Raw genomic sequence first — 16,730 nt, forward strand, 5'->3', positions numbered from 1 at the left:
GAAAGTGGACATGGGGTAAGATGATCAATCCTCACTCAGAAAGACAAATGGGATGTGCATTGAATGTATGACAGGAGTCTACCACAGAAGGCATCTGAAAGACTCTACCTAGCAGTGTTTCAAAGCAGATACTAAGACTCATAACCAAACCTTCGGCAGAGTACAGGGAATCATATGAAAGAAGTGAAGTTAGTATAACGTGGAAAGAATAGGAGCTCCACAAGGACCAAATATATCTGGGCACAGGGTCTTTTCTGAGACTGTCACTCAACCAAGGACCATGTATGCTTGGATGTAGCCCGTGGTAGCTCAATAACCAATTGGTTTCCCACAGTTAGGGGAACAAAGACTATTTCTGACAGGAACTCAATGGCAGGCTCTTTGACCTCCCCACCCCCTAAGGGAGGAGCAGTACTGTTAGGCCACAGAGGAGGACTTTGCAGCCAGTCCTGAAGATACCTGATAAAACAGGGTCAGATGAAAGGGGAGGAGGTCCTCCCCAATCAATGGACTTGGAAAGGGGCAGGGAGGAGATGAGGGAGGGAGGGTAGGATTGGGAGGGAATGAGGGAGTGGGATACAACTGGGATACATTTAACAAAATGTAACTAATAAGAAAAAGAAAAAAAATTAATTTGGTGAAAGCCTCAAATGTTGGGCACTGGGCTTTCTAGGGGATATTTGGTAAGATTTGTTGGAACCATGAAAAAAAAAAATAGTTCCTTTCTTATTTCACTATTACTCTGTGAAATTATTGTCACAAGAATAAGATTAATATTAAATGATGAAAATATTTTTCCAATTTATTAATTTTATTAAGTTTCTTTAAGATGTTTCATATTACTTTTCAGTAATTCCTAATTTATTTTGTACTTTGTTTCAAACACTTTATAGAATTGGTTTATTTTCATCTTTATTCAATAATTTTTTGGGCTTGGTTTTACAATCTTAAAATTCCAGTAGTTCTTTCAAAAGTATTTTTAGTATGTAATTAAATCTACATTCCCTTTAAACTTGATTATTAATAGAATTATTTAATTTTTATTTTTTATTTTTGAGGAAGAGTCTATGTAATACTGGCTGGCCTGAAACTTGCAATGTAAACCCTGTTAGTCCTGAACTCAAGTGACTTTGCCTGTTGGCTACTGTGATTAAAAGTGTGTGCCACCATGCCCAGTGAGCACTTTAAATTTTTTCTACTTTGGTTTTAGGGTTGCTATCATTTAGCTTTTAAGTTTTAGCTTTAACCTCTCTCTGTACTTGTCCATATTCCTATTTGCGCTCCAGGCTTAATATATATATACACAGCCCATCACACAGTGCCCTTCCTTCACATACAAGCTTTATAAGTAGTATTTTCCTTTTATAACTCCTACCCCAACTTATTGTTTTATACCTATGAGAACTGTAGGTTAGCTAAGAGTTTCCAAGTTTTCCACAAGACCTTGATGATCCAAGTGAGTTTCACGAGCTTGGTGGGGAGTGACGATGACATCACATTAACAGTTGACAGCACCAGAAGTGTGGAGCAGAAGCAAACACAAGAAAAGGGTGACAAACAGTTTCACTGTAAATAACCCTAACAAACCAATAAAATGACAAGCCTAATCCAGTCCGCCTTAAAATTACTTGGCAAAGTTGCAGTGGGGAAACGCTCAGCTTGATAGTTACTGAATTAAGGATGGAGAATGACGCCATGTAAGTTTTAACTTTCTCAAGTACAGGGACTTGCGGAGCTTTTCGCGGACCTGTTCCCCAGTGACTGCTCCTCTTTTGCGGCAGGCTGCTGTGCTGTGCCCTTTCCTTCCCCTCCGTCGATGCTGTCTGTGCCCGATGCTCTGCACTCCGAGTTCTGCTTGCTCGGAACTCCAGAACACCACTTCGCGCGTGGAGCCTCGCCTGGACGGCCTCAACCCAGCGTAGTGACTCCAGCACGCGCGCGCAGGGACTAGGGAATGCATCTGGCCAATCCGAGGGCCAGGGAGGCAGCCGGGCCGAAATGTGTCCTTGATTGACAGGAATGCTGACCAGTGAAAGCGGAGGACCAGCGACGCTTCCGCACCAGTGGGCCGACCGTTGGCGAAAGCCAGCCAATCGCGCCCGGAAGCTTGTCCGGTGGGTGGTGCCGAGGCCGTGAGGTTGGCGGCTGTTGAGCGGCGCCCCTGGGAAAGCCCTTGAGCGGGACATCTCTGTCGGAAGAGAGAATGAGCTTAGCTCTGAGGTCGGTAACCAGGAGGCCGAGTCTCCGTTCCCTAGCGGGCCAGGGCGGGCGTGGAGGGGAGCCAGGCCGGGCGGGTACCGGGCGCCCGGCATCCAGCCTCGGAGGCTCCCGCCTTCCTTCCGGAGGCCGCGGCTCCCGCCAAGTCTCGCGAGGTTTCCCCTGCGTGGGCGGCCCTCCGGCCTGGCCGCCGCCTTGCCTGGAGCCTCGGAGCCGCCGGCCCTCGTCCCCGGTCGGCGGCTCGCCTGCGCCCGCCGGCTCGGGTGGCTTTCGGAGCCGTGGTCTCCCCCACTTCCGGGCACCCCCGCCCTCATTGGCTCCCCTCGCTGTCCATCCAGCGTAAAGGCGCCCGGGCCGCCGGGTAGCGTAGGGCGAGCGTGTGGCCAGCCCCGGTGGGGTCCCGGGCCGCGCCTGCCCTGCTGCCTCTCGGGTACCCTCCGTCTAGACGTTTGGACCGCCTTTACGTCGGCAGCTTCGGAGGCAGACGCTCTCATTCCACAGGCCCCTTTTAGATTTCCTTAAGCCTCTCAGGCGTTCTTAAATGAAGGCGTTTAACCTACCACTTTCGTGTTCAGTGAGATTTACAACACTTCTAAACCTCAAGTAGACTTAAGCACGACTATTAGATGCTATTATTTGGGGCGTCTAGTATTTGTATGTTTAGGCACTTTTATATTTTGGCTGGTTAATATCAGTGGAATAACAACACAGAGCACTTAGAAATGTATAATCTAAACACATTTCCAATTTACAGTGCTAAAGTAACTTTTCAAGTGTTACTGTTGATTTTGGTAGTAATTGTGAGAATTTAATCATGAGCTGCCCACAGTAAACCAAGTATATCCTGGTTATCATTTATGAATTTTACTAAATATGGATTTTTTTTATTCTGTTGGTAGGTGACATGAATAATAAGTATAGTTCTTTCGGTTTTGGTTAGAATTTCTGTTAAAAAAGTACATGTGGACTACAGAATGTTGACTTGGGGACACTTTCTTTATTCGTAGACTACTCTGCTTTGATGAAATTCAGAAAAATCATTCTTTGCCCTAAGTGAGTTGCGTCAAAGTGGACTAAAGACATTTTTCTGTTATAGAGGTGAGCTTGTGGTAGACAAAACAAAGAGGAAAAAACGAAGAGAACTTTCTGAAGAACAGAAGCAAGAAATTAAAGATGCTTTTGAGCTCTTTGATACTGACAAAGACCAAGCAATAGATTATCATGAACTAAAGGTAACAGTCTACTTCAAGACACATTTTTATTTAAATAATTGCATTTTTAACTGTTGCTTTAAAGTTTATTTTAAAAGCTTGTTTGCAGTGCTCACCCACAAGTGCTACAATAAAACTGAATGAAACCCTAATACAGCTTTTAGAAAATTGCATTTAAATGCAAAAGTATATCCTGATGGAAAGTATGACTTGTTAATTCACGCAGCTAAAGAAACAAACAGTTCTTAGCATATTCCTTTTTTTTAGTTTCTTTTGGAGGACAGATTTTAAAAAAATGTTGTGTATGTGGCGTGTGCCGTGCAGGCCTGCATATCAGGCTGTGCTGCATGTGGAGGGCAGGATAAGGCCTGTGTGTCTTCTGTCACTCTTACCTTACTGCCTTGAGACAGGGTAAATCACTGAATTAGAAGCTCATCACTTTAGCAGGGCCATCTGGAGAGTGAACTTCGGGGATCACACCTGTCTGCACTCCTCAATGCTGGTTTTACAGGTACCTGCAGCCATGCCTGTCCTTTTTTTCTGAGTGGTTGGGGATTTGAACTCTGGTCCTCATGGTTGCAGAGCAATCACTAAGCTATCTCTTAAGCACAGCTTAAACAGTTTTGAGATTCAGAGAATGTTGCCCTAACTGAGACGTTTTTGAGATTGAGAATTTTGTAGTCAAGCTTTTAATTTTTATGATAATACTGAGACTCTCTTAGTCTTACTTCTCACTGTTACAAAGGACATAAATTGGCTGATGCCTAATATTGGTACATGCTGAGGGAAAATGTCAAATTTAAGGCTTAAAATTACTAGTAAAGATAGAAGGAGAAATTGGTAAGGGTCTTACATTTCTTATGTTCAGTATAGTGAGAAAGATAATACTTTGATATCTTTAGGTAGCCTTAAATGTTCATTTAGTAGCTTTAAATTTGGCAACATTGTAGGGATTTTTTTATGGATTTCAAGGAGGGGTAGGAACTATGTAGTGATAGGACAGAGTATCTAAAAGTAATACAGGCCTGTGGCTTCAGCCTTAGTCTGGAGGTCAAATTTTAGCTCTTACCCCATCCCCTTGTTCTGTTGCTGCTGCTGCTCTCCCCACATATTTTTGTATAGTATCTTAGCCATTTGTTGTTGTCACCATCACGGTTTGGGATTTCATTTTCTTGGTGAAGCTTCCTTCTCGTTTGCCCTTTACCATTACATTTGCATCTTTCTTAAACCTTTGACCATGTTCATTGCTCATAAACCTTTCCTGCACCTAAAGTAAAGATTCCTCTGCTTTTGTATTTGTTTTAATGTTATATTTTTTCCCAGTTATTAATTACTTCTATCCAAACACTTCCCACCTGGAGAAGGTCAACAGCTCTGTTCATTGTACTTCTGTCCTAGTCTTTGTTTCAGCATCTGTTTTAATCCCACATTCTTTCCACCAACCTTATCTAATCACTGAGGAATGATTTGACTCTATAAGACTTCACTAACCAGTAACATGGCTTTCCTTTCCTGTTATTAACAGCTGTTTTCTGTTAAAACTCAGTCATCTGAAACTAATTGCCTGGTAGCTAATTATGTATGTTCTGACGGGGAGGCCATTTGTTTGTTTGTTGAGAAAGGATCTTTATATGTATCCCATACTAGTCTCAAACCTCTTATAACAAGCCTGTCTCAGAATCTTGAGTGGTAAGATAGTAAAGTTCCACTTTATCTGCTGTGCATGCCTGAAATTTTTATGCTTTTTACTTCTTTTAATTCTCTTGGTTAGCCTTTTAATATTTATGACATGTCTTTAATCCCGTGGTAACAAATAAATTGCTATCTGTGTGTTTAATGCATTATCCTATGTATTTTGTGTAAATTTTTTAGTATACAGCAAAATGTCAATGGAAAAAATTCTATTTAATTTCAAAATGAAAAACCAATATAGTATCATTTTCTTAAGTTAGAGATTAAAAAATGCCAAGTAATTGTGCTTTAATAATGTATTGTCATCTTTTGAGATGTAGAACTTTCTTAGGAATCAGTGATTACTTCTTTTGTAAGGAGTGCCTTATAATTTGTTTTCCCTTTCAATCCAAAAGGTGGCAATGAGAGCTTTGGGTTTTGATGTGAAAAAGGCTGATGTGCTGAAGATTCTTAAAGATTATGACAGAGAAGCCACGGGCAAGATTACCTTTGAAGACTTTAATGAAGTTGGTGTGTACTTAAGTAGTCTTTGAAATCAGTAGTTCTTGGTAAATGATAAGGTTTTTATATGTTCAGCTATACTGTGAGAATTAGCTTTGACTTTTGATAATTTTTAACAAGAAGTTATTGTCTAACATCTTATATTTTACTAATATTTTTTTATGTCACTAAAGGGTGACCAAAACTTATTTCTTGTAGTAAAACAGAAGATTAGTATCCTGATTTTTAGGCACTGTTTTTGAAGACCTCTGTGCTGTGTGATTTCTGTTGGTTCAGTTGGGAAAGAGCTAAGTAGGACTTGGTGTCTTGGTGGGAGATGAAGTCCATTTTCTTAAATTGACACTTTATGAGGCTCTGTACTCTGGATAACCTTAATCTCAGTGTGAGTGTCGCCTGTTGAGCATTTGAGGCAGCAGACAGGCTGTTGTGAGGGAAGTCTTCAGCAGGCTGGAAGCATGAGAAGTTATTTTAGAAATTCTGCCTGAAGATGGTGGGAGCCTACTGTGCTTGAAGCTTGAAGGGCAGGTTTAATGAGTTACTCATGATTTATACAGGCAAAGCGTTTTCAATAGAGGATTTTGGAAGGCTAGGAATTGGCTTAAATATATTACTTAAATACATTGCCTACAATATTATACATACTTTATATAAATATTTAGCTTTATTTTTGTTAGATTACTATTCTAAACCAATGATAGCGTTTTAGGGGTTATAATTAAGCATATCATGTAGTTATTTTCATGTATTAAAAAATTGAAAATTAATACACCTATACATATGCACAAAATCTTACTTAAATATTAAAGGAGAAGTAATATGGGAAAGAAAAAGAAATGGTAGTGAAAAGACATTGAAAATAGAGTCACATCATTTCTCTTTTCCTCCCTCCTTTCTTCCCTCACCCCTTGTACCAAAAGTACAGAAGGCAAAAGTAACATGACAAATCTAAGAGGAAGAAACTTTTTTCATAATGTAGAAGACCCTCAGTTTAGGACCAGGATCTGACTACTTAGAGAGGTAGCTGGTCCATGTTAGAAGCATACTTATTTTCCCCCTTCTAATTTGTAGGATTATTTGCTTGAGAAGAAAGAGCTACTTTTCTCCTCACAGTGCACGTGTTCTCCCAAGGTTGATTGTTTTAGGATGTATAGAAGCGGTGTCAGGACATAATGGAAATGATGCTATCACCACAAAACTATAATTGAGGCACAGAAAAAGCACTGCAGTGTAGTGCTTTGGTATAGGCTATCTTGGAACCAGATTTCCTGGGTTTAGATCTTGGTTCTGACTCAATGTCTGAAAGTTAGTTTACTTGTCTGTGCTTCATTTTCATCTATAAAATGGGTATAGTATAATAGTATAATGTGTCATAGGATTCTGAGAGGGTTAAGTAGTTGATTAACATGTGAAATGTTAAAGGCTATGGTCTACAGGAAGAGGTACTAAATGCTGTTATTATGATTAAGAATAATCTCAGCACTCAGGAGGAAGCATGAGCTAGAGTTGAGCCTGATCTGCATAGGGAGTCCCAGGCCTGTCAGGGCTATGGAGACCCTGTCTCCAAGAAAAGCGCAGAGAGAAGGGGGCCTGGGGTGCTTTGTTTCGTTTGCTTCAGAATTCAGAAGTTGGAAATGTATGGGTACATTAAAGCATTCTATTTATATCCTTGTTGTCTGATTTTCTGTTTTTCATTGTTGAAGGCTACTTTAAGCATTATTATTCATAGTTTTTATAAAATGTTTTTGATCATAAATATATATATATATATATATATTTTTATTTTATTTTTTTCTTGTCAGTTACATTTTATTAACTCTGTATCCCAGCTGTGTCCCGATCCCTCATTCCCTCCCAGTCCCTCCCTCCCTCCCTCATCTCCACCGTGCCCCTTGCCAGGTCCACTGATGGGGGGGGACCTCCTCCCCATTCATCTGATCCTGTTTTATCAGGTATCTTCAGGATTGGCTGCAAAGCTCTCCTCTGTGGCCTAACAGGACTGCTCCTCCCTTGGGGGGTGGGGAGGCCAAAGAGCCAGTCATTGAGTTCCTGTTAGAAATAGTCCTTGTTCCCCTCACTATGGGAAACCAATTGGTTACTGAGCTACCACAGGCTACAACTGAGCAGAGGTTCTAGGTTACATTCATACATGGTCCTTGGTTGCATGTCAGTCTCAGAAAAGACCCTGTGCCCAGATATCTTTGGTCCTTGTGGAGCTCCTATCCTTTCGTCATCAGACTAACTCCCCTTCTTTCTTATGATTCCCTGTACTCTGCCAAAGGTTTGGTCATGAGTCTTTGCTTTGAAAACACTGCTAGTTAGAGTCTTTCAAATGCACTCAGTAGACTCCTGTCAATGTTCAATGCACATCCCATCTGTCTTTCAAAACGAGGATTGATCATCTTACCCCATGTCCCCTCTCTTGATTATCTTTTTTAGGTGTATAGATTTCATTATGTTTATCATATCTTATAGGTCTATATAAGTGAGTATATACTGTGTTTGTCTTTCTCCTTCTGGGATATTTCACTCAGGATGATCTTTTCTAGATCCCACCATTTGCCTGAAAATTTCATGATTTCCTCCTTTTTGATTGCTGAGTAGTATTCCATTGTGTAAAAATACCACAATTTCTGTACCCATTCCTCCGTTGCTGGACATCTGGGTTGTTTCCAGGTTCTGGCTATTACAAATAAAGCTGCTATAAACATGGTTGAGCAAATATCCCTTTTGTGTACTTGAGCAAACTTTGGCTATATACCTAGCAGTGGTATAGCTGGGTCTTGAGGAAGCACTATTCCTAATTGTCTTAGAAAGCGCCAGATAGATTTCCAGAGTGGTTGTACCAGTTTACATTCCCACCAGCAGTGGAGGAGGGTTCCCCTTTCTCCACAACCTCTCCAGCATGTGCCAAAAGCAATCTACAGATTCAATGCAATTCCCATCATAAATATATTTTAAGAATTGCAGTTTTTAGTATTTTAGCACAGAGTTCCATACTACCTAGAGGTCACCATTATGGACCATTTGTTGTTGCCTAAGGACACTATCCCACAGATATTTTCAGATGAGCCCACTACTTAGTGGGCCTTCCCCGCTGTGAGAAAAATGCATAAGTATGCCCAGTGCAGGGGTAGTTGGCATCATTCTCCTGAAGCTAATGAGTAGCAGGTGTTTCAGTAACTTCTGCCTTTAAGGTAAGATCTGTTCCTGGCTGGCTCTACCTACATTTTTGAGTTCTACCTAAAATACAATATTATATTGTTTTCATTTTGATTATCCAACAGTGAAATTTTTGCATTTGATGAGAAGAATGGGAGTTAGTTAAAATTGTTTTGAGGACCTTGGAATTTAAGCATAGGTAGTTGAGAATTGTTGTCTGGGGCCTAGGTTGTTTGACTGTAGTTCTGGGGCTGAATTTGACTGCATTCTCTGTGCTGCCTCCCGTTTGTTTATGCTGCTTCTCTCCTACCATGGTTGAGTAGTGTAGACTGTGAGCTTTGGTCCTCAGAAAGCCTGAAATGTGTTCTATCAGGTCTTTTACAGGAAATATCTGTCAAGTCTTCATCCAGAGAAATGAAGTCTTTGCAAAGGGGATTAAAAAAAGATTTCTTTATTATGTGTACAGTGTTCGGCTTGCCTGTGGCCCGTCATAGACAGTGGTGAGCCGCTGTGTGGTTTCTGCGGTTGAACTCAGGCCCTCTGGGAGAGCAACCATTGCTCTTAACCTCTGAGCCATCTCTCAGCTCACAAAAGGAAATTTTTATTTTACATCTTTAGGAATCTAAGATTTTCATGGAGACTGTAGGAGTCAAGGGAATGCAGACCAGGCATAAGAAAAGTAACAAAGCAGAGTGGTGGAGTGTGCTTTCTGCTCAGAATGTTTGAGAAGTTTGACATCATGCAGTCTCCTCTACTAGAGGATGGTAGGCACTGGGTCCAGCTGACCGACTTCCACAGTGAAGTAAGATTGGACTTGAGTCAGCAGATTTAAGCTATGGGTTATTGTGTTTTCCAACAATAGCTGATAAGATTGAAGGTGTGCTGAAGAGATTTGGGAGACAGAAAGTTCTAGACTTGATGTTCAGTATTGTTAGGATGAAAAGACAAAGGGTTCTATTTAAGAGTAAACAAGATAGTATCTTCAGAACGGTAGTGTCCATTAATTGGATAATTAACTGACAATTAAGGGATTTAAAGTGTTACTACTATTTCAAAGTGAGTAAATGATACAGTTGCCTTTGGGACAAGGAGGCAGCAGAGTGGATATAGTATAAAAGTCCAACATTTTTTGAGTTTGAGAAAGTATTGTATGTTTGGATAGGAGCTTTCTAACATCTTTCATGATTTATGATTTATGTTTAATTCAGTGTTTCAGAATTTGCTGTTCACTTGTGTGGTTTTCGTAAGGTCTGACATTTTTGATGGAGGAATATTTCTCACAGTATAGTTAAATTGTACCCTGTGCTTGGTTTTAGTGTACTTCATGCCAATGCAGTATGAAAACTAAAACAACAAAAAGTAGTTGCATGGACAGAAATGTGGAGTTTTATTAACCAGGTGCTATCTCAACTGTGTGTGTTAACTGCTTTAAATCCTCCTACTGGATTATAGGTGTGAGCCACCATGCCTGGTTTGTTTCCATCGGGGGTTGGGAGGAGATGTCTTACCAAGAAATTGTACTTGTAGAACAGAAATGGAAGGTGAAGTGTGGAGAAGATTCACCCTAAAATACTTTATGTTGGGTAATGCTTTAGCTGCTCAGAATTAGAGGCAATACTAAGATAGCTGCATTCTGTGCGAGAGTATTGTTAGGCAATTCTATAGACAAATGTATCTGAAATACTAATACAGAGTGCCAGTGGGGTAAGTGTCTGCACATGTTGGTGTCCCATCTGTTGTTTCTCAGTGCATTAATATTTTCAGCAGTCTGCTTTTCTGGTTTACCTGTCATGTGTGTTACTTAATCGATGATAATTTCATAACACTTTTTTTCTTGTCCTGCTTTCTTGTTGGGACTGAATTCAAAATAAGTTGAGTGTGTGCCATAGAGTTAAGTGTGGTATTTTATTTTGGTGTTATGGCTGTAGGTATGCCAATTCCTTTTACTGAATATTTATGAGATTTGATTTGCATACTTATAGTAATAGACTTCAATTAGTTTCTTGGAAACCTCTTTTTGGATAAAATTAATGGCTAAAAGATAATTTTGGGTATATGTGTTATTGATGCCTCATTAAATTGACTAGGTTCATATTCAGCCAGATACAGATGCAATAGCAATAGACAAGAACTTGTAGAGGATTAAATTGTAGCTTTTGCTGTGGGCTCATTAAACTTTGTAGTACTTTCTATCTACAGGTATTTGACATTTTCAAATGAATCTATAGATCCCAGTAGGAACAAGTTACTTTTAATGATAGAATGAAAATAATAAATGTCTTTTCTTGTAGTAGCAGAATAGCATATGGAGTTACTTCAGAAATATTTACTTAGATATTTTGAGAAATGTGTCAAGCAACATAAAATTTTATACATAGACATCAATTTTTATTATGACTTGATGAAGGCCTTTGCTGTTATATGTAAACAATATATTGACATGTGGTTTTATTTTTTAATATACTAAGAGCTACTTTTAGTGAAATCTTGAGTGACTTTATTTCTATTTAACTAGTTTGAGAATTATTATTTTGCTAAAAAATTGATATAATTCATACCCCCTTCCAAGAGCTTTTGGTTGTATTTTACTATGATTAGGTTTCATTGTTTTACCCGTCTTCAGTGCTCTTGAAAGTCTGGTTCTTTAATCATAAAGGGTACTGATAGCATTTGCCAGCACTAACTTGTGCTGTGCTTTATGTTGGTGATTGACAGTGACTCAGGCTGAGTTGGTTAAATGTGAGGAAGAACTTGGGTATTACATTAGCTAATTGACTCAGGCTGAGTTGGTTAAATATGAGGAAGAACTTGGGTATTACATTAGCTAACAGCTTTTTCTGGCGAGCCTAATTGTTCACTGAAACTTAGTGTCCTGGGAGAGGTGGAGCCAGTAACATTTTAACAATTGCTTTATGTGTCAAACTGATGTGTCTTTGCACCATATGTGTGCGAGGTGCCTAGGTCAGAAGTTATAGACTGTTGGGACTGCCATATGCTTGCTGGGAATTGAACTCATGTCCTCTGTAAAAACTAGTGGTTCTAACTGCTTAACCATCTTCATCCCCAGACTTGTTCTTAACAACAGTGGGCTTTAAATAAATATTGTGTGTGTGTGTGTGTGTGTGTGTGTGTGTATTTAATGGTATATCTGATTTCTATAAATAGGGTCTCTGTCTTGGCTTTTGTAAAATGTAGTTTTGCCTACATTTATAATAATTATAGACACTAAAATTAATAATAAATTTGGCATTCAGGTTTTATTTCTGAGTTTTATTGGTCTACCTTGACATTTAATTATTAGACTAAATGTTGACAGACCCACAGCTGTTACTCTCAACTGTTAGTTGATTTTTACAAATAAATGTCCTCTGACTGTACAGACTTGATTTAAAAAGTTTCTTTTAACTCTAGTGACAGACTGGATATTGGACAGAGATCCACATGAAGAGATACTGAAAGCCTTTAAACTATTTGATGATGATGATTCAGGTAAAATCAGCTTGAGGAACTTGCGACGTGTTGCCAGAGAATTGGGTGAAAATATGAGTGATGAAGAACTTCGGGCTATGATAGAAGAATTTGATAAAGATGGTGATGGAGAAAGTAAGTTTGCCTTATTTTTTTCTGAAATCTGTTGATTATCAAGACTCCAAGCAAATTCTCTCGCCTCCCCCCCACTTTCTTTCTTTTTTGTTTTTGAAGATGAACCTTCTGTTACTTTGAAGTTATTTCAAATTTGATCTTGTACTTAAAATTGTTTTGCCTCAGCCTTTTAAGTAGGTGAGAGTCCAGTTGGTACCAGACTCTGTAAGCTTCTAGTTATACTGAAGCAGATATTTAAAACAAACAAACAAACAAAAACTATGTAAGTATAAAATACCATTCCTCTGAAGATGAAATATCACCATAATTTAGCTATTTACTAAAATTTTATATTTCATTGCCTTCACTTCTGAACTATTACTAAATTTGTTGATTTTTCTTTCAACCACTTTTAATTTTTTTTTTTGTTTTTTTTTTTTTTTTTCTTTCTCTGCTGTTCTGTTATAGGCCCTGAAATATATTTAAAATATCACCAACTTCTCTCCCTGCCTGCCTGTGGGGTGCAGTGTTCCCTGTGCCTCCTGTCCTGCACAGATACTTTGTTGTCTCCTACAGTCTTAACTGCCCTCTGGGCTGATAAATCTTCTTTTTCATTCTGTAGATAACATTCTTTTCCTAAACTGTAGGTTATAGTGTTGTCATTTTTGTGTTCAGACACCCACAGAAAGGTATAAAACCCCACGTCAGTCCTGCACTTAGTATCTGGTTTTATTTCTGCCACATTCCTCTCGTGAACAGAGTCTTATGTATCCTGAAGACAGTATGTTTGCATTTGTCTTGCTGCTTCTTTGTCTTAGGGTGCCAGTTGCCCAGTTTATCTGTTGCAAGTGTTTCTCCCCTTCCCCATCAAGTACATTTGAAACACTGTCTTCTACAGTGGTGTCTGTGGCTGCTGAGGTTTCCATTGAGGGCTCATGGCATTTAGAAGAGCAAACTGCTAAAGATACAAATATTTTGCTGCCTTTTGTGAACTTTAGTAACTTACTTGCTCTTATAAATGTTTAATACTAGTGTCTGTGTATGTGCATGTGTGTGTCTGTGGTGTTTGGGAGTCATTTCTCACCTACTTACAGAGATGGCCACTCAGTCTCTGCCTCTGGGGCACGTACTCCAGGCTAGCTGGCTTGTGAGGGTTCTCACATCTGAGATGTACAACCTCCCATCAGCTTTTTACCTGGGTCCTGGGGCCTTGAATCCTGGTCATCAGGCTTACGTGGCTAATGCTTTCAGTAGCTCAGCCATCTTTCTTCCACTCAGATGGCCAAGTTTATTTTTTAGCTAGGTATTTTGCTAGATTTTTAGAAAGATTCTTGATGAACTTATAAAACCTGGTTTATCATCTGCAGCCCCCCAGGTAGTTAAGGAGCGAATTTGGTTCCTTTAGTTACTTTCTGTGTTTTACTTTTTTAGACTTAAGTGTTAAATGTTTTTAGATAATTAAATCATGGAAAGAGATTAAAATATTGTGAAATGCTATTATACCTTAAAGTATATATAAATGATACCAAACAGCATTGTGGTTTTAGAACTTCTATTGGAAGACATTTGAAATTTGATTATTGAAATTTTATATTTTAAGAAAAGTAAAATTCTGAATAAAACTTAAGCACTTAGATTTTGAGTATTATAATCAATTTCTGTTACAGTGTTAAATGATTTAGACTCAAATCATTTTGAAGCCCCTTTTATTGCTTTCTTAAGAACATGCTTCTTGTTTTGGCCTAGAAGCCCCAACGTAGATTGCTTCAGTCAAGGGTTTTTAGATGAGAGTCCACACTGACTTAGGTCTCTATTTGAATTCTTAGTTGAGGTGAACAGGTCATATTCTCATAAACTCTTCAGATGTGTAGAGGTCACAGCTCTTATTTCTCATATCCTTGAGTTGGCTTAAGAGGTTTGTATTCCATCTTTTCTACGTCTCAGAACGCCATGTAAATGTTTAAGACTGAACTGGAGTTTGTGGAAGTCTGCCTGCTCCCAAACATCTCATTTTTCTTGTCTCATGGTTTAATCTTTCTGGGTACATGTTCTTTTCTTGTGTTTGTGTGGCCATTCCCCACCTTGGCTTTCTTTACAATTTGTTTCTAAAATGCTCTGTTTTTAACTTACAATCCAAGGTGTGATTTGGTTATATCTAAAATCTTCTCACTAATGATTTTTTCCACAGTAGTATTTTCCAATGCTGTGTATCCATATTTTATAATGCATTTTAGATTTCATGCATTTGTCCTCTATTGTAATTATTGTACTAGCTCTGGAATTCCTGATACATATGTTTGAACTCAACATTTTCTAAACCACTTGAAAGTAACTTTACCTTATCACATATTAAGAATGTGACTCTCTAATATGTTAGCACCCAGTGACTGAGAATAAGATCTTTCAGATTTCATTCATTTCATTAAATTAGGAACAGTTTTAGAGTGACATCTGTTCACTTCTCTTTGATTCAGATGTACTATAGAATAGCAACCCTATATACATTTAGATGAATTTACAGTTCCTTTTGCGGTGTTGGCATTTGTTCAACACCTGAAAATGTATGATTCAGTAAATCACTGTCTAGAATTCAGAGAAAACAGTCTAAAAATCCTCTCACAGTTTACTCTTCAGAAAAAGGAGATGGGATGCAGAACTGTTTTATACAGAGCTGTGACTGGAAGCTAGGTCTTTGTTTTTCAATATGGTGATTTTTTTTTTTTCCATAATAATTGCCATCTATAGCTCATGCCTTAAAGATTTACTAAGTCTTGATGTCCATATCCACATCTGGTTTACATAGGAAGCTTTCTTTTCTAAACACTCCTATATGTTAGGGTTTGTGTACTTCTTAAAAATTATATTTAGGATTGTTCAGTCCTGTTTACTATAGGTTGCTGTCTAAAACATACTTTATATGTTAACGTTTCCAATTAAACTCTATTTATAGTTTTAGTAAAGTGTCAGATGGTTATCATGAGTGGTTATTTCCTGTATTTTTAGGTTTTTTTTTTATAGTTGCTGTGTAATTATCTGTATTTTCTTAAATTACTATTTCTATTGATGTTTTTGAGGGTCTATGACCTGGCTTCATTTATTTCTGTTTTAAAAATAAGCTTTTAAAGTCAATGATTTTGTTATTTTTTTCTAGTTCTAAAATATTTTCATTCTTTAGAATACTGTTAGTTCACATGCATGGTGTAGTCAGTCTTAGGAAAGGAAGCCTTTTGAAATGTGTTAGTCAAGTACTGATTCAAAAAAATGGTTGCTTAACTACTTATATTAGAACTGTCACTGTTTAAACTGTGCACAAATGTTATGTCTGTGACTGTCTTTTATGATAACAGATATCATCTGTTGTGATAAAATGCTCATTTATTTATAATGCTTATTACATTTGTATATATTTTTATTTTAGAAGTTCCATTAAATAAAGTTGTTTTGTCTTGTAAGATTTTTTTATATTATGAAGTTTGATACATTGTAAAATGATTGTGTTTCTTGAGGAAAGACAGTTTCTGTGTCCCTGATGGTTACCTTGTCTTTCTTGCCACAGTAAACCAAGAAGAATTCATTGCTATAATGACTGGTGACATTTAAGGAATTACAAGAATCAACACCAAAATGTTGTAGTTACCGTCTATATTTTCTTTCTGTGCCTGGAGTCCTGCTTGAAGAAAAACAAAAAAAAAAATCCAACCTAATTCTTTTTCCAAAAGGAACAAAACCAAGCATCCTTTGTGTTTACATTTCAGTACTGTTAAGTTTCTTTGTATGATTAATATTAGTAGCATTAATAGTTAACTTTACATTTATAATACAGGTTTATATAAAGTTTTAAAAAAATCAAATCATGTGGTGTATATTATTTGGAGGCTTCTAAATTTAGCATTAACTAATTGCCTTTATTTTGGTGCACATGTTTTTGTTTCTTTTTTTAGACATTCATTAATAAAGAACTTATTTTATTAGTATCTTAACGTTTGGTAAATTTTCTATTTTAGATTTCTCATATCTGTTAACACTTGGTAGAAAGTTTTAAGGTCTGTGCACTTTCTCTTTGATTTGAAAATAAATCAGAAAATACAAATGACAATCGAATAGCACATTTGTCCATCACGTTAGGTTTCATCAGGTTTTACTTTTTGCATTTCAGTAAGATAAGGCAGTATAGGTCTGATTCCTTCCTAAGAGTGCTGTCCTTCACTTTGGAGGTACTGTGTACTCTGCATATAGACCCATCTTTTCTGTGTATCATATTTTAGAAATGATTTTTTAATAAACATGTCTTTTTTTTAAGATTTATTTACTTATTATTATGTATACAATGTGTGTTTGCATGTACACCTGCACCTCAGAAGAGGGCAC

The 16,730-nt window shown here is 37.9% G+C and overlaps 1 protein-coding gene across 1 annotated transcript; it reads left to right on the forward strand.

The window, feature by feature from the left end:
• The first annotated feature begins 2,093 nt into the window (after positions 1-2,093).
• On the forward strand, positions 2,094-16,305 carry Cetn3 (centrin 3). Its single transcript, XM_055604064.1, has 5 exons — positions 2,094-2,220; positions 3,314-3,449; positions 5,516-5,630; positions 12,192-12,383; positions 15,919-16,305. The coding sequence occupies exons 1-5, from the start codon at positions 2,204-2,206 to the stop codon at positions 15,960-15,962; spliced, it is 504 nt and encodes a 167-aa protein (XP_055460039.1). The 5' UTR covers positions 2,094-2,203; the 3' UTR covers positions 15,963-16,305.
• Positions 16,306-16,730: the final 425 nt, after the last annotated feature.

Source organism: Psammomys obesus, unplaced genomic scaffold (genome assembly GCF_907164565.1).
Source record: "Psammomys obesus unplaced genomic scaffold, mPsaObe1.curated_primary_1811, whole genome shotgun sequence".
Classification (NCBI taxonomy): Eukaryota; Metazoa; Chordata; class Mammalia; order Rodentia; family Muridae; genus Psammomys; species Psammomys obesus.